Source organism: Hydra viridissima, unplaced genomic scaffold (genome assembly GCF_058129835.1).
Source record: "Hydra viridissima isolate aposymbiotic clone 2 unplaced genomic scaffold, HvirCarnegie_v1 scaffold_7, whole genome shotgun sequence".
Classification (NCBI taxonomy): Eukaryota; Metazoa; Cnidaria; class Hydrozoa; order Anthoathecata; family Hydridae; genus Hydra; species Hydra viridissima.
Window position 1 is genome coordinate 15,096,784 of NW_028324306.1, and position 25,202 is coordinate 15,121,985.

Sequence of the window (25,202 nt, forward strand, 5' to 3'; positions counted from 1 at the left end):
AACAGTTTGACTTTCGTTTTTTTTCTCCACTTGCTAATAGTTTACTTTTATTGGGTAAATTTTTTTGGATGTTGCAAGGTCCAAGTTCTGCATTTCGGAAGTTATGCCATTTTGTGAAAACAACCTTTCACTGCTACTTGATGCTACTGGAACACAAAGCCACTCCCTAACAATTTCTGAAAGTCATAGGCTAACTCTATGTCTTTTAGATATCTGAAGCATGACTTGGTATGCACCAATCTTCCTTTTTTGTTTTGGTTGTTGTTGGTTAAAAATAAGAAGAAAAAAAACTTCTTGGACTTTTTCAATCAATTTTAAAGTTTGCCAATCCCTACTAAAAATTTTCCTGATGTTTTGTGTTGTTGCGACATTGAACTTTTGTGGCTCTTGAACTTGCCGCAAGGACTCCACCTCTTACAAGAAATTTTTTCATCAATAGAAAATTCTTCATCACTCAGACTAGCTGAGGCCTATTTTTGTTCATAGAAAGCTTGGGTTGTATGAGACTGCGTTCAATTTAAATTTGCATTTAATAATTCTATTAGTTAGATAGATAAATTGTGTGTATTTTACTACAAATTTATTTTAGTTTCAAATTAAAAAAAAAGATTAAAAGTCAACTGTTGAAAATGAAAATAAAGAAGATGGAATAGGAACTCAACAAGTTCAAGTGGTCTAAACTTTTTTTTGTACCTTATAAGCAATCAATCAAGCAAGAATTTGCTTGAGCAAACGCATCATAAAAAGACTTGTTCTTTTAATCAAATCAAACCATCTAGATGACAATTACATATTCTGTCCTGACCTAGTAAAATCACATTACGCAAAAACTGTAGTTTTTTTAGAGAATTTCAGGCAAAATAATATCAATTTTGTGAAAAAGGCAAGCAACCCTCCCAACTTACCTGAATGCAGGCTTATTGTAGACTTTTGATCTGATTTGAAAGGAGAAGTATACATGAACAACTGGAAAGTAGAAACTATTGACCAACTTTTCAATAGAATCAATTATTGTTTGAGTAAAATTGACTTTACTGCTATACAACGTCTTATGAGATCTGTAAAAGGTCGAATAGATAGTATTCGTAGAAACGAAGTTCTAGAAGATAAATAAGTATAAATTTTTAAAGCTTGAAAATTACTCTACTAAATCCTTTTTTTAGTTTGAAAAAAATCTTTTAAAATAAAAAAGTAGTGCCATTTTAAACGCAGTCTCGTTTTTTTGTCATCACCCGTTAGTTAGCAAGATGCTGATGAAATGAAATGCATTACTGGCACATTGTAATTGGAAATGTTGTGGCTGAGGGTTTTGACTATCTTGAGAACAGGAAGAAGACAAGCATTCAGGTCAAAGTCTTCACTTGAAGAAGCAACTTCGTTAAAAAAGGTTTTATTTTCGTAAAAAGGATGTTTTTCCAGTGTCTATGAAACTTTAGAAATTCAATTCTAACTTTAGCGATGGATAACAATAAAGTTACCTCTTAACCTGGAAAAATCGTAACGTATTATGAACTATTTTAATAAAGGAGTCAAACAAAAAAGAATTGGTTAACAAGTCGTACGTCAAATAATAAAGCTATTTAATGAAAGCGGTCCTTTAGAAATGGAACTTAAGGACAAAAGACTGCACCAAACATGTTGTTTCACTAACAGAAAAATTACTCATCAAGTTAAAAAGAAACCTTTGAGCAACGCTAATAACACCATTAAAAACTGAAACTTCCAGCCTACAGTTCGTAGACGGTTACAACTTTCAGGACTTCTGAGCTTCAGAGCAGCGAAAGAACTTTTCAATTCTCCAAAGAAACGAAAAGCTAAAATTGTTTTTGCAAAGGTTCCTAGACACTGGACTACTAATGGTTAGAAAGGAATTATTTTGGAGAGATAATCAAAACACAATTTAAAAGGTCCTGCTGGCAACTTAAAGATAAACGTTTAAATCCTAAACACATAAGAGGAGCGGTCAAGAAAATGTAGAAATGGTGGCAAGCATGGTGGTAGAAATGGTTCAATTTGTTTGGGGGTGTTTTTCTGGTTTTAGTGGAGTTGGAACAATCCGTCAAATAAACTTTTAATTAACTGAATGTCAGATTAGTGGCGTAAATTGTACCTCAAGGCATATCCTTAATTGTACCGACGCACAGTGGAGTATTTCAAAGTAATAGTCGATCAAAAGTCGATTACAAAAATTTTGTAAAAGTGTACTATTAACTATATATCATGAAAGATTTATAAAGGCTACATCACTAAACAACAATTTTAGTGTTGCCCACTCCCCCTTCCAGGTATAAAAAGTTTAAACTCGGACTTCGCGTGAGCTCATTGTATTTGTTTTTTACGCTTCCTGTCGAATACAACTTTTAAAAGTATTATTTAAGCTTGTATGCTGTAAAACCTTTAATAAATCACGATGAACGTTGAAGAAGAAGGTATGTACATACAAAATAAATGTATAGTTTCTTCATTTTACTTAACAAAGTGAGATTTTTTAAAAATATATATTCGAGACTTAGATTGTTTGATTTTTTTTTGTAAATACTATATTCAAAATTGTTTTCGTATATGAATTAAGCCGAATTTAGCAAAGATTTTTTATGTAACTTAAACATTAGTTATTCTAGTTAGGATTTTTGAAATAAAATGTTCCACATAAATCTTCCATTTTTTAAAATTTAATTTTGATTAAATAATACGACAAAAACGTTGTCTTTTGTATAAAAACTTATTTCTTTTTTTTTTTTCAGAATCCCAACCAAAGGTGAAAGAGATGACTAGAAAAGAACTCTACGATGTTATGAAACAATGCCCAAAGAAAAAAATTGATGATAAATTTGTGTTTTTAGAAGATCATCTCAAAGTTATTACAAAATGTACTGAAAATGAACAAAGTTCACTAAAAAACGCCTTAAATACTTTCAAGTGTCATTTTAAACAAAAATGGATAGCTGCTAACTACATAGAAGAACGTTTTTTGAAGCACAATGAACTATGGCTCAATGGTATCATAAGTTTACCCACCTGTATAATAAAAAGGCCTGGTCGACCATCAAAAGATTTCGAGTTGTTGAGTTCGCCAAGCAAGAGGCGTAGAACAAAAGCTTTGAGAGACCAATTATCTTATGCACAACTAACCTATGCTGCCCAAATGAGTCAGCGTGATGCAGGACATTGTGATGCGTCTAGAATAATGAAAGATATTTGCTGCTCACCGGAAAAGGCAAACAAATATAGAGAAAACTTCAATTCCATTCAGACAAATGTTATAAAAAAACACACACCATCAGAAGCATTATCAATTTTTGTGGAAGCCAATATGACAAGGAGACAATATGAAATAATTCATGCAGCTAATAAAAACATTTATCCATGTTATTCGCTTTTGAAAGAATCAAAAAAACAATGTTATCCTCCACAAGAGTCAATGACGGTTTCAGAAACATGTTGTGAAATTAAACTACAAGATATTCTAGACCACACAACTAGACGCTTGTGTGAATATTTGGATGAAGTTTTGGAAACCTTAAACGAAGAAGAAAGAAGCAATTTAGAAATGTTATCAAAATGGGGTTGTGATGGCTCACAGCAGCAAACATTTAAACAAAAATTCCAAAATAGTACAGATAGTGACTCTAGCATTTTTCAAAGTTCATTTGTGCCTCTACGGCTTATATGTCATATTGGTAGCCAGAAGATTATTTGGCAAAACCCTGTGCCCTCTTCTACAAGATATTGTCGCCCAATTCGAATTCGTTTTATCCATGAAACTAAAGACATAACAAATGAAGAAATCTGCTATGTAGAAGATCAAATAAAAAACTTAAAAAAAACTGAAATATCGAAGTTTTTAGGTGGTATTATACATATAAAGCATACCTTGGCATTTACAATGGTTGATGCAAAAGTATGCAATGCTGCAACCAACACGACATCTACTATGAGGTGCTATATATGTGGACTAACATCAAAAGACTTTAATAATTTAACCATAAAAAACATAGATAATCCAGATGCCCTTAAATTTGGTTTATCGATATTGCATACAAGGATTAGGTTTTTCGAATCTTTACTACATTTATCATACCACATTCCCATAAAGAAATGGCAAGCGAGAACACAAGATGATAAAATAATTGTAGCTGAAACAAAAAAAAACATTCAAAACAAATTCAAAGAGAAAATGGGGCTGCTGGTGGATATTCCAACTGCAGGTTTTGGGAATACTAATGATGGCAATACATCAAGAAGATTTTTCTCAGATCCTCAAACCTCATCCTGCATTACAGGAGTTAACATTGGACTTATTAAAAATTGTAGTATCATTTTGGAAACCCTGTCAAGTGGATGTAAAATAGATATCAAAAAATTTGAAAAGTTTGCAGAACTGACAGCAGAACTTTATGTTGAAATTTATGGATGGTATCCAATGGCTCCTACAATGCACAAGATATTGAGACATGGTGCCACAATAATTGATCAAGCTATATTGCCTATTGGTCAATTATCGGAAGAGGCGGCTGAGGCTCGAAACAAGCACTTCCGTGATTATAGACAGAATTTCTCGAGGAAATTTTCAAGAGAAATTTGTAATAGGGATATCATAAACAGACTTCTGTTAAGTTCCGATCCTTTGTTGAGCAGTGTCAGAAAGAGGCTCAAGAATAAAAGAAATGCTATTTCCAGTGAGGCATTAGAGTTCTTGCAACCAGAAACATTGAATGAACTACAACAATATGAAGAGGAGGCATCTAGCGAAAATGAATCAGACTAATGTTTATTTTTTATCGTTTTTTAAGTTTTTTTTTTTTTATTTTATGTTGTTTTTACCTTTATAGTAGGGTTTATTTCACCTTTATAGTATGTGTATTTGTATATTTCCTTTGGTTTAAGTTGTTTGTATTTGCATCACTTTTTAAAAATATTTTTACTTTTAAGGCATTTAATGTTTTAATTGAAGTTTAACAGTTTATATTGTTGTTTAGTTTTTTTTTTAGTTTTTTTTTTTTAAACTTCTTTTTGTATGGTTTATATGCAAAAGTGTGTTTTGAGTAAAAAAAAAACCTGCACAATTAATTTAAATATTATATTATGATTTTAAACTACTTTTAATTGTTTATCTAATTGTTAAAAGCCATAAAATAATTTTGATCAACTTTTTACCATAAATACTCCACTGTGCGACGCATCCATTCTGACCGCTAAAAAATGCGTGTAAAGTTTAAATTCCTTTTGAGATTCCAATTAGAGAAATATCCATACTTACAAAACGAACTTCACCACTTAAACAAAAAAAGAAAAATATCAGTATTACTCTTGTATTGACAAGCAGTCCTTAAAAAGATGTTCTCTCTAGTTCAGTTTTACCAATATGTCAAGGCTTGTGTCATGTTGACTGTGCAGGTGTTAATCAAAAACAGACACAATATATCTGAAACTTTTGCCAAAAATAATGTTTTTATGTATTTTATTTTACAATATTTAGTGTGGTTGTTTTTAAAACAGATATAGTATATATTGTTTTATATTATTTAGTATAACTATCTTTAATACCTACCTTCCTCCACTATTCTAATCTTAGCTAACCCACTGGTAAACATACAATTTAAATAAAAATTGTACCATATGTGGTGATACCTGTTTTCGGCATTTTCTAGAAGAAAAAAAAGTTCAAGTTGCATAGAGTTTATTAAATAAAAAACTTCATTTCATAATATTATGGGCAGTTAAGTGTTATGTTATGTTATATCAGAATATTTCCAATTGCTGATTTTATAAAAACCATTCCTTTTAATCAGTTCTTTAAATCCCTTAAATCTAAAATCATAAAATATTTGTAAAGCTGTAAAGTAATTGAAATCAAGAAAGTGGTACAATATTGGATTACAATGGTACAATTAAGGATCTAGTTTCCTTAATTGTACTCTTAGCGCTATTTTTTTAGTTTGATTCTTCGAGACATTACGCTTTTTAAATTCTGAGCTTTTTAAACATCTTTACAACAAACAATCCCTAAATTATGAAATCCAATTGAAAATCCAGGTTTCTACTCAGTAGACTGTCTACATTTTTTAATTTTATCTTAGGGGGTACAATATTGGCAACCTTACCCTACTTATATTTTGGAGGATAGTGTAGAATGATTTTTTTTCTCATTAGATAAATTCGACATTAATTCTTATTTGATAAACTATACAATAACAATTGTACATTTTAATAATAATAATAATATTAATAATAATAATAATAATAATAATAATAATATTAATAATAATAACAATAATAATAATAATAATAATAACAATAATAATAATAATAATAATAATAATAATAATAATAATGATGATAATAATAATAATAATAATAACAATAATAATAATAATAATAATAATAATAATAATAATAATTCAGGTAGCAATTATTCTCAATCGTTTAAGAATATGAGTTGAATTTAAGATCAATAAGATTTTAAAAACTTTTTTTCGTGAAAATGTAAGAATGAGTAACGGCTTATGTACTACTTTGAAAAATGAGATCTTTTAAGATAAGACTTAAAACACAAATTTGAATTGCAAACAAAGATCTTCTAATCTTCTACTGTTGTTGGTTGTTTTACATATTGTTTCCTCGCTTGCCTCTAAAAGAAATTTCTTTTTTCTCGTTAATTTACTAATTATGTTTGAAATCAATAACTCTATATAAAAATTAATAAATGCAAAGAGTTATTTGACGGATATGTCAAAGTTTATGGTCATGCAATATTGAAGCAAAGACGTTAAGAAGAGATATATTCTTTATGGAAAAAAGTAAAAAATAACAAAAGACTTTTTTCATCGAAACTAGAAACTAACTTGATAAACGAAGATAGGTTGATTTGAGTCAACATTTTCCCAATTTTCAACGATTGCCGGAAGGTGGACTTCTAGTTCCACTAAACAAGACCACAAAAACTATAAGGACTCATCTCTTTTTGTTGGGCTATGAATTACGATGATATTGTCTTACATCTGGCAGTGGTGTCTAAAGTCCTGTCCTACGATTTCTTATGGCCATTTTGTGCAATCTCTTCTTCAGAAACACTACTGCAAAAATTATTGCATATGTTTTACATCTGATGTGTTGATGGAGAAACATTTTATTGCTTGTCTGTCGATTGAAATCAGCTTGAACTTTAAATCCTAAGCTTCACCCAATCACGCGAAGGTCTAAGTAAAAAATATTGAGTAAGTAAAAAATACAGAATAAGTAGAGTAAAAAGTTTTGCAAGGCACTTTTCGGGGGTTTGAGTGGTTGATAAAAATGTTTCGACTTGTTATATGGGGAGGGGTCAAGAATTGGTCGAAAATTGCGTGACGTAATTTAGGGAGCACTCCATTGTGAGAGTTAGATAAATAAGAAAGCTACCTGATGTTATCCACACAAAAAATGGCATCTTAAAAAAAATCGCGAATAAAAAGTGTCAATCAGAATCTGATAATCTAAGTTGTGATCAAAAATATTTTTTAATCTGCAAAACTACGGCCCTAACACTAACGGCCCTTTGTACAAGACTAAATGATCTCATAAAAAACGAAATTTTTAAAAAACCCAACATTGAGAGAAGAATTGTTTAATATTGCACAACTGCAATGTTCTTGAAAAAATTTTGTACTTGAAACTAATAACATAAGGAAACACCAAAATTTTACTTCAGACCAATAAAAAAAATTTTACAATTTGCTCCAGCAACCTCCTCCGACACTTAAAGTTTAATCAAAAAAATAGCAATTTGTGTTACCAACCACCTGAAAAAGTGAATTGATTTAGAACCCAATATTAATCAATTAAAATGGGGTCCTAGGAACAAGGAGGCCCTCAGTACACGAATCACAACTACACTTTGATGTTAAATTTTTTTGTGCAGATGTCAAAAAAAGATAGAAGGGCTTTTTTTTTTCTTGTACTGTAACTTTAGCCCACTCTATAAATTATTTTTAAAGGGAAGTATTTGCTACTGAATTAAAAAATCTTCTAAGCCATTTAAAAATATAAAAACTGTTTGTCTTTCTGTTAGGAATATTAATAACATGTTCTGATAAAAGTGGAACCTTTTATCTGGATCTTATCTTAAAAACTTCTCTAACAGTTATTGCTTAAAATTAAAAAATTATTGCTTTTAAAATCACGTGACAAGGTTTCAACTTTTTGATGATCTATGCTTTTTTAAAGTTTTTGTTCGGTGACCTACTTTTTGTGCTAAAAAGTAAGACTCGATGCTATTATGGAACGTTCTTCAAGCCTAAATCATATGAAACTTTGCGCAAGTACTTTTGAACAACTTAGGCAATTAAAATCAAGGGAGCATCTGTTTCCGTTTAGACTTCAATTCAATGTTCCTAAAAGCAAATTACTTTAACCCTGACTGAATTTTCAAATGGATTACATTAAAAATGGTTAACTTTTCTTTCTAATTAAATTTAAAATTATCATTTATTGATTAGTTTTTATTAAAAAAAAAATGTGGTCATGTTACAACGTGATGAAGATGACGAATCACTGATGTCACAAACTCATAGGACCCTGGAACAACAGACCAATCAAAGAATTATGGAAAAACCACTGAGACTGAGTGGGATGTGTACAAAGCATTCCCAAATTTATTAAAGCTATTATATCTTTCGAGATAACGAAGCTTAGTTCGATAGTTACTCAATATTCAACAAAATTAGGACAAAGTTGAAGTTCGACTTATCCAAATGAGAAAAAGGTTAATGAAACTCCAAAATTGTCACGTGAAGTCATGACTGTCCTACTTTCAACGAAAACTAGTACAGAGTACTGGTACAAATTAATAACAGATAAAAAATAAAAGATATTAAAAATATTAAAGCATAAGGGTGTTTTGTAATTCCTTCATCTTCTCGTAATAAAACTATAAAAAAAAAAAAAAAAAAAAAAAAATTTAAGTTTGTAATTTTAGTCAATAAATCGTTCATTTTTTTTGAAAAAAAGTTTTTTTCCGTGAAAAAAAAAAGGAGTAACAAGATCAGCGTTTTACTCTCTACATGAAATAACGTTAACCTTGAAATTGGTAATTTATAACAAGTCCTCTAGCATGTTGTCTCATTTAGGACATACAAGACCATTTAAGGCTTGTGTATTATTATATTCATCTTGCTTATCACTTAACATTAATTGATTAAGGTTAAAAAACATTCCACACTGATCTCTTCTTGTTTAACAATTTCAACTAAACCGTCATGAATACATTGAAAATAAAACTCTTTCTTCAACACGAAATCTATATTAACACCAACTATATACTATAGATGTATAAGTCTGATTGCGAAAAACCAGTATTAGAAAGAAATTTATTAACTGTATATTATGTCATCGTATGCAGTTACAAAAATTTAAGTTGATTTAATGCTCGCGATATTTCAATTCCATTCTATGCATCGAAGTTCTACCAAAACATAACAGCCGTAAGCATAAAACAAAAAAAAAAACGAATAAATAAAACGAATAAACTAATTTCAAAAATGAGTTACATCGAATGCATGACGTGTAAAAAAAATAATCTGAAGAAATTTCGAGAATTCTAATAAAAAACCTATATATAAAAAAAAAAAAAAAAAAAAATGCTTAAAGCCTACAAAATAATAAATTCTCATTTATAACGTAAAATTAAAAACATTTTTTTAAAGAACATTGTTTGATACCTAATGTAAAAAATACACCATAAAACAGATTCGTTTTTTAGATATACAACCAGTTCGAACTTAGCACCATTCGTCGTTTCCGAACTTAAATTCGACCTAAATTTTAAGAGTTATATATCAAAGATAAATGATTATCGAAACTAAAAAAGAATGTTCAAATATCAAAAATACTTTCATTATTTCAAAAATTAAGATTAATTACCGGAGTTCCTCCAAAAAATATCTTCACTGCTTTCAAAATACAAGAAGGGTATGCTAGTGAGGTTTTCTTTTGGATATCATTAGCTTGTTGTCGCAAAACTTCTAGGAGAATTCCTAATCCTCTGAAAAATCCAACAACCTATAAGTTAACAACAACATATTGATTGATTGAAACTCCTCACTTTTGATGACCATTTGAATAACTGAACTTTGAACGAAATTCTAAAGCAAAAGATTAAAAAAAAACCTTAATAGAAGCCAGAAGCCCACCATACATGGCTCCTGCAACTGCAGGGGTCCAGGCATCTTGACCAGCAGTATAGAGATTTTTTATTTCTGTATCAGCTCTCATTACCCATCGTGATGACTTTTCATTAGCAAACATAAGATTACATCTTGTACCATACGATCCGCCTTTATAAGACTGTAAAAAGTTAGAATCGGAAATTGGAGTGCCACATTCATACCACAAAACCTTTCCTTTCACTTGAGGTACCTAATGTAAACATGAAGTATAATTTGCTATTGTACTATCAAAAAAAAAAGACAACAAACATATACAATTTAATTAGTAGTTTTTATATACCATAACACATTATTTTTAGAAAGTTTTTTTCTTTTTAACCATTTCCAAAAGTTTCTACACTTTTTCCTTCAAATGAGTTAAAAGAATTTGAAGGAAATAATTTATATAAATGTTAGCACTCAAAACATTTTATGTGAAAAGAGATTTTTGCTTAATTGCCTAAATATTTCTGCTTGATGCTGTGATAAATGTGATAGCATCATAATATTCTTGTTAGAATCAATTCTCACCTTCTCATAAAGAATTTCAAGTAGCTTTTCAGCAAATTTTTCTTTGTACTCATCATAATCTGCTCCTCGTTTATGCGTACGCAAGCCCTCCCATTTTTCAAACCACTCATACTTGGCATCAGATATCAATATACAATTAGATATCCCAGGAAAGCGTTTAGACCAAGTAGGATCCTGAATGTTTAAAAGAAAAGTTAACTCTTTGGTTTTTTTTATTTTAAATTTTACAATAAAATTTGATAACATTTCATCTGCAATAAGAACAACAAAATTAAGAAAATTACAACAGGCCTTTAGAAAAAAGAGAAAAGTTTACTTTTGGTCTTTTAAGGGTTGGTAATAAAAGTTAAAAAGAGATCCTTTTTTTTAAATTTAAAAAACTTTTTAGAAAACTAAAGCCTCATAATAGGGGATCAATAGGAAAACTAATGCATTAATGCATTAGGGAAAAGGATCTTTATTAAAGATCCTTTCCTTTAAGGTAGCAATGACATTTTCTTAATGGACATATACTTCATGATGACTATATTCAATAAAACAGTACTTTGTAAAACATACATGTAGCAAACAGTTTAGTAAAGGAGAAGTTTAGTAGAGGTTAATTAAGATTTCATTTCTAAAATGAAAACAACTCAAAATACCTTAGTACACGGAAAACCAAGATAGCAAGTAGGAGGTTTGTGTTCAGTAGGATTTTCAAAATATTTATCAAAGCATTCATCAGTATTGTAGCCATTAAAATACCATGTGTTTGTCACAGGGATCCCAATCTCCTTTGCATCACCTGGAAAAATTTACAGCATTATACAGATACACATATATTTAAGTTAATATTATGCATTTAAATGATCTTATTAAACTATCTGATCTTATTGAACTATCTGATCTTACTGAACTATCTAAATGCTGAGTACTTAAAATGATGATCTTATTTTTAAAAAGAAGAATGATTAAAACACACATAAAAGGAAACACTTTCAAAATACTAGGATAGTTTTAAAGCTGTTTAGTAGGCTCCGAAATTCTCTCTTTTACATTGATAGATAAAAATTGATAATTTTATAATGCTGAATCCAAATCTGAAAGCCAAACAGTTCAGATTTAGATTCAGCATTCTCAAATTAACAAAAATCACCCATATAAGTAAAAGGGAGAAGAAAAAGATCAGTTTTACATAATCTGAAAATTAGGGAAAGTTTTTGACAACAAAGAATTTATAATTTATTAACAATTGTTTTGCACAATAGATAAGAGTGTAATAAAGACCTTTTATAGCAACAAATAAGTAGTTGTGACCATAAGATGGAATAGTTTTGTTTGTTTTATGAAACTCTTTGACAACGGGTAAGTCTTGAGAAAGTAACTTGTTGTACAACCGATGGATTCCAGTAGCATTAATGATAATTGGTGCTCGAATTTCAGTCATTTCAGGTTTTTCATCACCTGTTGAAGCTTCTAATGAAGAAGATTTACAAACACGTACGCCAACAGCAACATTATTTTCAACAATAATTTCATCAACATGAGCATTAACAAAACATTCACCACCATGCTCATAAATAATCTAAAAAAAATATAAGTTTTTGACTTAGAAAAAATTAAGTTAACCTCCTAATAAAAAAAAACCATCAATATTGTTATTAGTAGAGGTAGAAGAGAATGACAACAACAACAAAAAAGAGTTTTACCATCTAGCTGTATTTCAAATAATTTGTTAAAATCTGTATTATGTTTCTTTTTTTGAGAGTCAATAGTTGCAGTATATGTTTGTAAAGTTTGAGAGTCTGCGCTACATTTTAATTTGAAAAGCAAATTCAAACAGAATATTATATCTTTAGTGTACAATATGAGATCTGAATGCAGCTACAACTTTTTTTTAGATAAAGTAATCACAACATAGATCAGAGGCAAAAAACATGCTGCCAATTAATTTATAATAGAAGATTATTACAACTAAAAAAAAATACAATCAGCTGATATTATGGGGATATCATCAATGTTAGGTGTTAAATAAAGAATTAGAAGAATAAAGAATATTTTAAAGTAAACAAATTGAAAAAAACAATGATGATATTGAGAAGCAGCTGCATAGTTTTGTGAACATAGACCAAATCATAAAAAAATATAGTGGTTAAGGATGCAATACTTTTTTGATCTAAAATATTTGAAAACTGATACTCAGAGCAAAGATACTCAGGGCAAAGGACAACCCCATAGATATAAACTGCTAAACTTTATTAGGTTACACTAACATGTGAAAGATATTTATGTTAAAAGTTTGTTAATACTTTTTCATTTCTGAAACTTTAACTACCTTTGCACAAGCATTAGATAACATCTGTGTAGCACCATTAGTGTAAGCTGCTCCATTCATATAGTAGCATGCAGTCAAGGCATGTGCAATTACAGTAGATTCACGAGGTTGACAAGCATAATCACCAAGTGGATGGACTAAAACACCTAGAATAGCATTTTAAAATTGAGTTCAATTATTAAAAATACATGACAAAAATTACTCATTATTCCAGTAAATTAATCTTAAGTGTTCTCTAAAAATGATTAAGTAACTATTTCATTAAGGAATCAACCATTTCATTAAGTATACAATAAGAAAATAATATATTCTTGCTACATATTTCAGTTAAAAAAAACTCAAGATTTTGTCTTTGTTTTTTGATTTTTTACTAAGTTTTCCTATATATTTTCATCTTTTTTATCCATAAGTTAAAAAATCTAAAAAACTTAACACCAAATAAGAGCTTTATGTCATCCATGGGTTTGTATTTTTATTCTTAAATCATAGGTAGATTGCTACTAAATACATAATTTATCTTGTGGCTAAGACTTAAAATCCGCTAACACAGAATGTGACATCCGAAATTACAGAAAAACTTATTCCTGAAAATTGGATTTTTTTAACACTACTCCAATACTCAAACTTGATTATCATTTTTGTTATCATAACAGCAATAAAATTTGGATATGCATAGTGATTTTTTTTTTAAATATAGGATCCAATAATGTGTAACACTTTTATGCATATGATGAGGTAAGAAAGGCTGCTGCCCTGAGGCCATAATATAAAAGTTAAATTAAGCTAAACTTCTCCATAAATTACTTTCTGCTATCTCAAATTTAAGTACTAATCAATATCCTCAGGATATGTCTGAGGTTGATTACTTAATAATCCTTAAAATCTCATCCTTTGAGTTGGATACTAATAAGCAATATGGTTGCCTCATAATCATCCTAGATGATATAATCAGATAACCACACTTTTAAACATCTAAAACAGCATTGCTTTTACTATATTTAAAAACTAATATAGTGTAGTTAAACAATTCACAGTATACATTTATAATCGTTAATATATTGGTGAATATAAAACATTGCAAAAAAATATATACCTTTCAGGCGTTTCCATGTGTTCTTCAGTTCATTTGATTCTAGTGGTTTTGGCAAAGGTTTCTGTGCAAGCACTTCTTTTTCTGTAAACCCATGTTCTAAAATAGCACTCAAACAATAACCAGTAGAAAGTTTGCCATATGCATAATAATTTTTAGTAAGAAACTTTAACAGGAACTCCAACCATCTAGGACACATTCTTACAAAAAACATTGGTAAAATTGAATGTCGAGCCTTGCCACAAAATTCTAAAAATTTGTTAATTCTAATGGGGACAAGAGGCTCATTTGGATTTATTTGCTTAGATATCTCTGAAACAAGACGATTTTTACCACACATAAAGTTGTAGAAATCATTATTTGGGCATTCCTTGTCAACATTTGGATCATAAGGAAAAACTATACGATCATAAGGATCACCCAGATCATTCCACTGTCCTTTACCATCTGTCACATACTTCATAATTGCACCAGATCTTGCTGTTTCAAAAGCCATGTCAACAGCTGTGTAATGACAGCCAGTGTCAAACTCACAAGTTGTATGACCCTGCCCATCCATATTTTGGCGAGACCAAGAAAATGTATGGGTACAGCCGCCAAGTTTATCATGGTGTTCTAGAACAAGAACCTTTAGACCTTGTTTACTTAATAAAGAACCAACTGTTCCACCTCCCATTCCAGAACCGATTACAATTACATCCACATTGTTGGGAACTTTAGATGGTATGAATCGCTTTTTGGTATACAACTCATCATTTACTGGTGCTTCACGAACTTTCTTACAACCAGGAGGAGATACAAGAAACCAAAAAATTAGTAGTATAAACGATGCCAACAAAAAACTTGGTATGAAAAGCTCCAAAAGCATTTTGAAACAGTTTTATGATGGCGGATTCCTGGAATTGAAATTTAAAGAAAATTATGTAGCACTAAATGAACTATACAAAGTTGTGAAAACTTAGATTTCCATATCTAAATGAGTGAAGACAGTTTAAAATTTTTATTATTATTATAATCACCTACCTGTCTATCAGGGATGCGACTGAACGAACACGACACTCAGATGTAGATGTTAGCGCACTAAACTCAAAATGAGCAACACATAGCCACGCTTCTTAATTAATTTGCGGCACGTGCTCAATGAATAAAAATTTTTGAAAATAATTTCCAATACGAGTACGGTTGTGTGACCTATGCTACATCCTATGTTGTCCTATGTTGTCCTAAGTCCTATGCTGTGAGAAACTCCTAATGTAACAAATGATGAATTTTTTATTGTAAAATAAATATTTGGGGAGAATAATTTTGTTACTTTAAATAGATATCTAGTTATTATTTAAAAATAATAAAATGTAAGTAAATATTTATTTTATAGTATACAAAATATATCATTTGTTACATTAGGACTTTTTTTACAGCATAGGATTTTGATAGGTCACACCACGGTACTTATTTTCTAAACTGTGGCCATTAATAGAACCGACTTAAGGATTTGAATATGACCGACTTACTATAACTATGTTCAAGGCAGACCATATTGGTGGACTAATATACAACCAACTCATTCCTGAACCGCTGATAATTAAACAAGTTTTAAATTAGGGTCAGTTAAAAACCCTAACCCTAAAGGTTGAAACTTAAAAATAAACAAGTTGGTTATAATCAATACTGATGTAGTCGGTTCTAAACTAAAATTTTGAAGGTCCATTCTTGAAAAGTCGGTTCTAAAATGATCTAGCTACAATGTAGTCAATTAATTTATCTTTATTTTTTATTTTGATCAGCCCTATCATATGACGCGTGTACCCAGCAAATATCGAGTCTAAAAAAGAGGTCTTTTAGATGTGTAAAAAACGTCTAATACGTCTAAAAAACATATTTAAGACGTCTTTTTTAGACTAAATGTTTGCTGGGTAAAACCATTCTTTTAAACTCAGATAAAGTTTTAAATACCACTATAGTTTTATTAGTTACCTTAAAGCAAAAAAGGGATGAGGTGGAGGTCCTAAACCATCTAGCTCCTCCCTTACGATCATATACTTTTTTCATGGTATTGATGCAGCCTAAACAGTTCAAAGTAAGGTGTGCTAAAAATTATTACATTTATGATAATTATAATCAAGCGCTAGACCTTTTGTTATATTACATACTATTATAACTATATATATATTAGTTGCGTTGCTCTCACCACCCCAACCCACCCTCCTTCCTCCTCCAAATAAAAAGTAAGCGCTCGCGCATGTATTCCATGCGTATTACCATGGACCTATAAGAGATGGACGTCCAACCTATTGTTTTTTTTGCGAACCATCCTCGTTGTACATAGTCTGTCGGATTTGTCGATAAGTCTTGGTCTTGCCTAACCAGTCACATCAACTTTTTTTTTAGTTATTCAAGATAACAGCAATAGAATCAGGTTTTAAGCTTAACTTTATATAGCTAGATATTCTTAATATTTTAAGAAATAACGCTGATGATAATTTAGAAATTGATATCATTTACTTAGCTACTCTAAATATTTAATATTAACATAACATGATTTACCAACTATATACAAACTAATATTTATTTGACAAAAACAAATGGGTTGTTATTTGCTTTTTATGACAAATGAAATAATATATGAAATATGAAAAACGAAAACATGAAATATCTGGCCCCATTTTGCAAGAGAATTATAAATTTGAATAACCTTTTTAAAAGGTTTTGCATTATCAAATGAATTTTAACCAATCCTATTAGAAAATATACCTACTAAAAAACGTTGCATAGTGGAATATATATTATGGAGCTTATAGAGTAGTCGAGGCTAAAAATGGCGTCATATCGGCAAAGGCGGGCACCCGATAATTTTTTCTTAATCCGATAATCGATAGTCCGATAGTTTATTTTCTTAATCCGATAATCGATAGTCCGATAATTTTCCAGATTCACCGGTCCGATAATCGATAGTCCGATAGTTCAAAAAAAAGACCAGTCCGATAATTTTAAGTCCGATAATTTAAGTCCGATAATCTTACTTAAAAAAATTAATTGATGAAATTATCTCTTCTCTTGAAAGATCTTGTCTATTAATGTTAAAAAATTCCAGAATAAAAAAATTTCCTCTGAGGTTTTTTTTTAACATGTTGACCTCCAAAATGCATGTTCCGATCATAATTATCTCAAAATATCAAAAACATAAATAACTAAATGCATGTTATAGTTTATCTTGTCACCCAAAGCAGTATGCCATGGTGGTATATAGAAAAATTGCTGTCCAGCATATAAAAAAAATAACCACAAAAATTTTTGCATTAGAAAATTTCGACAAAAAAGAGAATGGTAATTTTTCCAACAAATTTTAGAAAGTTGTAAAAAGAAAACGTACAAAAAATTTATTTTAAGAAAGCAAGGGAAGGTTACCCTTGATAAAAACAAGTTTTTCAAAGTTGTCGGCTGTCAGGTTCGACCGCTTAGGCCTCAAGATATCTGAACCACTACTGAACAGCCTCTCCACAGCTGCGGAGGAGGGGAGGGGGGTGTTGTACTTGAGGAACATATCCAACCAGGCAACTCTGTGGAGCAGGGGGAACTGGTCATAAGAGACACGTAGTTTACTGTTCACTCTGATTCTGTTCCACTCATTGTAAGCTTTTTAAATGTCCTCCTCAAGGACACCCTTTCTTGCCAACAGATCGTCGTCATCCCTCATGTACTTGAAGGGGTCCTCCTCATCTTCTTTCTGCATCTGGCCAGTCTCTCCACCAGTCTCTTCTCCAGGGCTGGCCCTGATCACCATCTGTCTGACGATTTGCCTCTTGATGTCACCTTTCAAGGCTGGGTTAAGATACCCAACCACACTTAGCTTGAAATGGGGGTGGAGGGCAGTGGCCACTAGAAGGTCCTTATCCTCAAACATCTTCTCAAACCTCCCCTTCAAGGCCACACGTGGATTTTGAGGGTTCTCCAGCAGGTATGTTATCAACGCCTGCCCCTCAACAATGCTATTATCCCTCCTCAAGCCTGCTACTTGGTCCTTCATCAGCTTAATAGTAGGCAGGAGAATGCCCATATAGGCATTCACTTCAGACTGCAGGGTGTCCAGGCATGTTGCAACCGGTTTCATTATCTTGCAGTACTGAGCAAGCAGGTCCTTATCAGTACTGTACAAATAAGGCAAGCTTTGCTTAAGCATTACAGCATTCAGCTTTTCCATCATATTTTGGTCCTCCAGCACCTCAAGCAGAGCAGCACAGGAATCGTAGTATGAGTTCCAGCATGTCACCCCTGGTGTCTGAAGCTTTTTACCGATGGCCTCCTTGATCTGATTGGCCGCCACTGTTCTCCTGTTCTGACAATTCCACAATGCCTGTGCCTTCCCATATGTCTTAGTGAAGGGAGCCCTCCCACCATAGTTCCAGCCTGGCACCTTAGAAATTATATTAACATTTAAAATTACGTTTAAAAATTGATAAGTTAGAGTTAGTAACAAATAATTAAATAATACTTAACTTAACTTAAAATATTCTATTAAAACTTAAGTGTAAAAAATCACCTTGCTAATGTCTGATGTTGCCATCAAGTTGACTGTGTGGGCTGCACAGCGGCGGTGCTTGGGCAGCTCTTTGCAGACCTCATCATCCATCCACTCCTCCAGGAGGTCCTCCACCAAGATGGTCATGACAACAGCCTCATCAGAGTCAAGGTCAGGGTCACAATCCTCCTGAATTCATTAGTGAATTAGAAAATAAATAAATAATAAGGTAATAATAACTAATATGTATGGTAATAACAACATTTAAAATAGTTTAAACTAATCTATTTCTTTCAAAAAGAAAAGAATGGATGAAATCCACATTCAAATAAATTTCTTATTGGATGAGCTCTTCTTAAATCAGGGGTCTATATATTGGGAAATACCCCGGGTGCAGGGGGAATATGGTACCAGAACCATACACAAATATATATTTTTTTAAATATAAAAGGGGAAAAAAGTTCACAAAGGGGAAGGGGGGTATGGTTTTTTATCAAATATATAGATTCCTGTCTTAAAATAATTCCAATACTAATCAAATTTTAATTGATTAAATCTTTTCATTTTAGCAACATTTCTTACTCAATCTGGGCTGTTCAATAAGCAAAAGTGAAACTTTAAAATTAAATCATTGAATTTTTTTTTTTTACAATAACGATTAGCCTACCTCTTCAAACTCCTCTTCACCCTCCTCTGCATCTCCACCCAGCAGGATCTTGCAGGCGGCAACATAGTTAGCACCATTGTCAGTTGTTGTGCTGATGACCTTAGTGGAGATGCCGAACTCCTGGTGCAGGTCGAGCATGACCCTGGCGAGGTAGGCACCAGTTTGCTGGACTTTTATCTCCTTTATGCCCAGGATAGCATTTTTTCTGTCGAGGTTGACAGGGTCGATATAATGCACTGTCATTCCAATAAAGGCCCTGTTGTGGGTGCTCCAGCTGTCTGCTGTGGTCACCACATAGCTGACTTTTGCCAGGAGATTGGTCAGGATGCATTTGGCCTCCTCTCCTCTCACGGCTATGTCCCTGCTGAGCTTCCTCCTGGAAGGGACGATGAAGTTTGGATTCAGCAGTTTCAAAAAATCCCTCAAGGCAGGAGAGTCTGTCAGGTGAGCGGGCACAATGTCTTTGATGAAGAAGTTATAGTAGAGATTAAGGGCCTTTTTCTGGTCAAGTTTCTCTTTCAAAGCGTACTCGATGCTGTTTTGTTTCTTCGCAGGAGGAAGGGCCCCGCCTTCTGAAGTGTCACTGAAAAAAAAGAAAAAATTTACAACAAACCTATTTAAAGAGACTTTCTTACTATCAGTGTTCCAGATCTGAAACTTTTTGATATAGATCCATATCCGAAGTTAAGGATCCAGCTCTTAATCTAACCTTTTTACAAACATGTACAGAAAAAAATTGTTCCCTTTTCATATTAAATGGGAAATTCTGTAACATAAAACATGTGAAGTTGCTGATAAAAATTTTTTATCATATAACATTTAACATATTTTACAACAGAATCTGTTGTAAAATATGTTCTGTATACAGGTATCTGTTGTATAATAACTTCAGTACACAGGCATCTGTTGTAAAATATCTTCAGTATACAGGTATCTGTTGTAAAATATCTTCAGTATACAGGTATTTGTTGAATAATAACTTCAGTACACAGGTATCTGTTGAACAGATACCTGTGTACTGAAGTTATTATACAACACAACAGATAACTGTATACTGAAGATATTTTACAACAGATACCTGTATACTGAAATCTTTTTTACAACAGATACCTGTATACTGAAGATATTATACAACAGATACCTGTATACGGAAGATATTATACATCAGATACATTAATACTGGAGATATTATACTAAAGAAACCTGTAACTATTAAAATTAAATATACCTTGCTCCAGAAGAGTGTCTGCCACGCTTGGAGCCGGCGCTCAGGGCAGCAACGAAGGCCGGATAATCCAGAGGGTGCTGTGTTTTGTAGTGGACCTTGAGGTTGTTGTAAGAGGACGCTGCGTAGCTGATCTCCTTGTTGCACATTGTGGCCTTGCACTTCATCTTCAAACTGCCTTTGCCTGGTCCAAAGTAGGATTTGATGTACTGTAAGACAAAGGGCAGGGGCTCGGACAAGCTGGTCCTGCTGGTTCCGCTGTTATGGGCAATCTGGTTGTCCCCCTGACTGGATATGTCAGTCCTGGCTAAAGAAGCAACATTTTCCTGTGTTAACGGGCTGACTTCCCGGCTGGTAGTGCCTTCACAGATTTGCTCTTCATCACTTAGGCTCATGGCGCTAGAAGGCCGCCTTGTAGAAGGTATAAAAAATCTGTCCATTTTAATAATAGCAGACTTAACTGCTGTTAAAAGCACAGAGACACTCAGACTCTTTTGGTGATACTCAGAACGATGAAATGAATGCAGCAAGGACCCAGCGAGAGCGGAGTTACTATTATAAATTGTTCAAATTACGCGCCACCTGTCCAAGAATGCCGCGGAAGGCTGTCTAAATGTCGTCTTTTTCGTGAAAAATACCCCAATTTTGAAATGCAAAATATTAAATATATGAACATTTTAAAAAATAGAAGTCAGATAGTTTTGAGTCTGTCCGATAATTTAGTCCGATAGTTTAAAAAAAAATTTTATTACGATAATTTTTCTTTGATCCGATAATTATCGCTTTATCGGAAGTTCAACTTTGCCGGTCCGATAATCGATAGTCCGATAGTTAGGTTTGTCCGATAATCGATAATTTTTTCTTAATCCGATAATTATCGATTATCGATTATCGGAACTTTTATCGGAAGTGCCCACCTTTGCATATCGGAAAAAATACTCAAAAAAGACACAAAATTAAGCCGGTGCACCGGCTTAATTTTGTGAATGATTGCGGCGAATAAAGGACTAAGGAATTGAATGAAACCAGACCTTGACAAAAAATTTTATTTAAGCTTTTTTATATTTCGCTATAATTTTTTTACTTTTTATTTATTTAAGCTTTTTTATATTTCGCTATACTTTTTTTAGTCATTTTAACATTATCTTTACAGATCTATTTTATTATTGATGGAACTTTGTGATGAAAATCTGTTCGTGCCGGCAACTAACTTCCTTTACCTTGGTGTAATTTGTTTAGTAATTTGTCAACGCGTGAAGTAGTTACTTTATCCTGAACAGTCTTATTACACAAATGCTGTAAAAGTTTAAACTAATACCACGTGACCAGAGTTTCTGTTTTAAATCTGTCGGCAGCCATTTTAATAGATTTTTCGCTGACAGGTGAAAATTTAGAGTTTGTCGGAAACTCGCATGGCTCGCCGATTTATGCGACCTCTTTGATGTTAAACAATAGGTTGCACGTCCATCTCTTTTAGGTCCATGGTATTACTTCAAGCAGAGTTGATAAACGGCAGAAATCTTCTCGCCTCCACGTTTCTTCCGCAGCTAATGGTGGCCACTTTCCAGACATTTTTTTGCCGGAAGAATGTTCTGGTTTCCACCTCCAGTTGCTTCTGTCCCCAATAGGAGGCCGCCGTTAGAACTTTGTTTTGGAGGAAGAATTTTTTGGAGACCACCGGCAATCGGGAGGTGGAAGCCACTGGAGGTGGTCTCTATATTAACTTGCCGCTAAAATATCTTCTGACGGCGGCCGCCAGAACCTTCCACCTCCAAAAAAAGTTGGCCTTTTGGCAGAAAGTTACTTTGCCGCCGGGAGGCATTATTAACTCTGACTTCAAGCATTTATTGTTAATCAGATGACTTAGTTTTCAAATTGCTCTACACATAAAAAACTTCCTTTTTCTGATTAATAGAAAATTGAATTAGTTTATCATTATTAATTTTTATATGCATAACATCATGCAGGACAAACTGTGAACGTGTGCTTAAAAACTATAACGGAGAACACATACTTGTTTTTTTCCCCTGACGCAGAACTCAGTTCCGACAGGTTGTCTGAAGAGAGATAGGCTATGTTTCTCCGCTTTCTCTCTTCTCTTTTGGAACTTCTTAACACCGCTCAAGGAACGACGTTAAGAAGCTGCCCAATAAGTGTCAAGGTATAAATAGCATATACTGCCTCAGAGGGGCCAGTTAAAACACTTGAAATTAATGAAATGAAAGAAACATTCTTTTTTTTGCTTATTGTCTACACATAAAACATGAGCTCTATAAATTTCTTTAAATATGATATGAATTAGGCTATTGAAAACCCTTGAATTTACAGTATAAATTTCATTTTCTTTTGTTTGACAGACATCTCCGATGATTACCGGTCAATTAGAGGTTGATGTTATAAAGCTGCTTCCTAAGTATTTATGCAAACTTTCTCATATTTTACTATAAAAAAAAAACTCGATGCGAAAATTGTTAAAGCACTTTTATCATCAGTTTAAAAATCAAAGGTAAGCGAAATTAAGAATGCGTGATTAGCACATTATGAAGAAGTATAAGATCGACCCCAGGTCCCAAAAATCCATCTAATTCAAAGTAACGTCCGGAATTATCCCTAATTTTGGGTTTCTAAAATGTTTATATTAAAGAATAGTCGTATTGCCAGGTGGTAGTCAGGTATGCAAATTAGGAGAACGGATAAATCTTTAATTCGTATAAATTCAGTTTTTAATTTTGCAAAGTGAAAAATTGACGTTCTCCACTCGCATATCAGAAATCTTTTCGTTAAATAGAGTTCAACGATGATTTTTTGAAATACGAGCAAATTCTAAATACAAAAAAAGTCATGTTAGGGCCTGTTTATATGGAAAGCGGGCTGGCTCGGCAAACGAGCCAGCCCGTTTACCGAGATATCGACGTCATCAATATTTTAGCTTAATTTTATTTTGCGTTTATATGAATAAACGAGCTAGCCCGTTTGCCAAGATCTCACTGTTTTTTGCCGAGATCTCGGCAAACGGGCTAGTTAATTTCTTATATAAATTTGTACGCATGCGTTTAAACTCTTACATTTTTTTAAATTTAAAAGCTTCCGCGTAAAATAATAAATTTAATAATAAAACCGACAACTTTCGTGTACTTAAAATTTTAGTTGTTTTGCCTTTAAAATTTACCAAAGATTCTTTTAAGTAATATAAAGTAATAGCTATTTTTTTATCTGCTGATAGAGCTCTAGAGTTAGGCGAAAAAGGGTCAGGAGATAAATAAGGGCTTAACTCTGAAACCAAATTCATGAAAAGAAACTGTGAAAGGCTAAAATTTGTTTTCCATAGATCAATGGGAGCTACACCAGTTATTATATTATGCCACCATAAATCAGTTCTGCTAGTTTTAAACAAGCAACTACGATTTTTTCTTAAAAAGCGCCTCTCTCTTGCTTGTTTCATCTTTTGAAGTGATTGTGATCGTTTTCGTAAAAAAATAATATTTTAAAAATTATCAAATTTAAGTTTGTAAAACTTATATAACACAATTTGGCTTTTAACAAGCATTATTTGTGTTATAATACCATTTAAATATTTTGTTAAAACGCAATGTGTTTGTTTTTTGTCGCTAGACGCCATCTTTAAAGTTATTATTTTACCAATAATGAGGCCCAGCCCTGCTAGAAAAAGCCAGGCTGACCTCGATATCATTTTTTATTTTTTTGGCGAAAATTCATATAAACGCAATTTTAAAACTTGCTCGTTTTCCGGGCTAGCTCGGCAAACGGGCTAGCCCTTGTCCATATAAACAGGCCCTTAGGCTCATTTTAAACAACATTTTTTTTAACCTTCGCGTTTTTTTGCGTTTGTTTACGTTCGTCGTGGTTTTTTATGACGCATTTCGCGGTTGAAAGTAAAATTCGCAGTGAATAGAGTAATCGCGCCAGGTCATCGTATCCGCGATGTTTTTTTTTTATTATTATTGCTTTTTAACGGATTTCTATCATTTTTATATTAAGTAGATATATTTGCCTTTACAGTTTAAAATGCTGTACCCTAAAACCTGCAAAAAACATGTTTGGATATCAACAACTTATTAGAGGCAGCAACTTTTTACTATAAACGCTTACCATTTTGATCTTGTTCGTCTTCTACTTTTGCTTATTTTACTTCTCTCATCAGCTGTAAGAGTTTATCTATGCTTGTTAATTCTTATGTGATTATTTTCGATTTTCATTCCTTCGGTTATCGTTAACCTAAGTCTTTACCACCATTTTTAGCCGTAATTCTAACTTGCCACTCCTAAACTCTCAATTTATGAAGGTGTGACTCTATAAAGTCATATTGTTTTAATTTTACTGATCTGGCTCAGTAGACTATATAAAGCGTTCAGAGTATAAAATAAAAACTGTTCAACAAAAAAGATTTTATTTGTCAGCACATTTAACGGCTATTTTTTCTAATAACATAAGGATATTGTGATACGCGCCAAAAAAGAATTGATAGAAACCTACTAGTTTCTAGTCTTCTTTATGACGTTCTCAAAATGAGCGCGCTATATTTACTAAGGCAATATTAACCAACACGACTTGAAACCAAAGCAAAAGCTCTGGTAGTTATTTGTAAGAAATCAATACTAAAGTCATTCATTCAAAAGATAAGGCAAGACGCTTTGGCAGTAAAATATAAATTAGGCTT

General features: G+C 32.2%; 3 protein-coding genes across 4 annotated transcripts; 1 reads left to right on the top strand and 2 right to left on the bottom strand.

Annotated features, from left to right (window-relative positions):
- Window positions 1–2,296: 2,296 nt before the first annotated feature.
- On the top strand, window positions 2,297–5,296 carry LOC149886311 (uncharacterized). The gene is made up of 2 exons (XM_090094011.1): window positions 2,297–2,429; window positions 2,745–5,296. Exons 1-2 carry the CDS (start codon window positions 2,411–2,413, stop codon window positions 4,766–4,768), a joined length of 2,043 nt encoding a protein of 680 aa, XP_089950137.1. The 5' UTR covers window positions 2,297–2,410; the 3' UTR covers window positions 4,769–5,296.
- A 4,194-nt stretch (window positions 5,297–9,490) lies between these two features.
- Window positions 9,491–24,895, bottom strand: LOC145184030 (all-trans-retinol 13,14-reductase-like). Of its 2 annotated transcripts, none has more exons than XM_090093182.1 (9): window positions 24,635–24,895; window positions 14,120–15,012; window positions 13,027–13,172; window positions 11,979–12,276; window positions 11,354–11,496; window positions 10,713–10,886; window positions 10,144–10,392; window positions 9,898–10,035; window positions 9,491–9,791 (listed from the first exon to the last, which is right to left on the bottom strand). In XM_090093182.1, exons 2-9 carry the CDS (start codon window positions 14,982–14,984, stop codon window positions 9,756–9,758), a joined length of 2,049 nt encoding a protein of 682 aa, XP_089949308.1. In that variant the 5' UTR covers window positions 14,985–15,012; window positions 24,635–24,895; the 3' UTR covers window positions 9,491–9,755. The 2 variants fall into 2 exon arrangements, with proteins under 2 accessions (XP_089949308.1, XP_079915702.2); XM_080059576.2 differs by lacking the exon at window positions 24,635–24,895 and adding an exon at window positions 15,140–15,553.
- Window positions 17,444–21,131, bottom strand: LOC145191593 (uncharacterized). Its single transcript, XM_090093183.1, has 4 exons — window positions 20,528–21,131; window positions 19,300–19,882; window positions 18,654–18,821; window positions 17,444–18,527 (listed from the first exon to the last, which is right to left on the bottom strand). The coding sequence occupies exons 1-4, from the start codon at window positions 20,962–20,964 to the stop codon at window positions 17,754–17,756; spliced, it is 1,962 nt and encodes a 653-aa protein (XP_089949309.1). The 5' UTR covers window positions 20,965–21,131; the 3' UTR covers window positions 17,444–17,753.
- Window positions 24,896–25,202: the final 307 nt, after the last annotated feature.

Bases quoted from the DNA above. Each gene is read 5' to 3' on its own strand.
- LOC145191593 (XM_090093183.1), bottom strand. From the start codon at position 20,964: ATGGACAGATTTTTTATACCTTCTACAAGGCGGCCTTCTAGCGCCATG. The intron at 18,822-19,299 runs GTAGGCTAATCG...TAATGAATTCAG, and splicing joins GTGAAGAGGAGTTTGAAGAG to GAGGATTGTGACCCTGACCT. The intron at 18,528-18,653 runs GTGATTTTTTAC...ATAATTTCTAAG, and splicing joins CAACATCAGACATTAGCAAG to GTGCCAGGCTGGAACTATGG.
- LOC145184030 (XM_090093182.1), bottom strand. From the start codon at position 14,984: ATGCTTTTGGAGCTTTTCATACCAAGTTTTTTGTTGGCATCGTTTATA. The intron at 10,393-10,712 runs GTGAGAATTGAT...TGTTTACATTAG, and splicing joins TTGAAATTCTTTATGAGAAG to GTACCTCAAGTGAAAGGAAA. The intron at 9,792-9,897 runs GTAATTAATCTT...CTTAAAATTTAG, and splicing joins TATTTTTTGGAGGAACTCCG to GTCGAATTTAAGTTCGGAAA.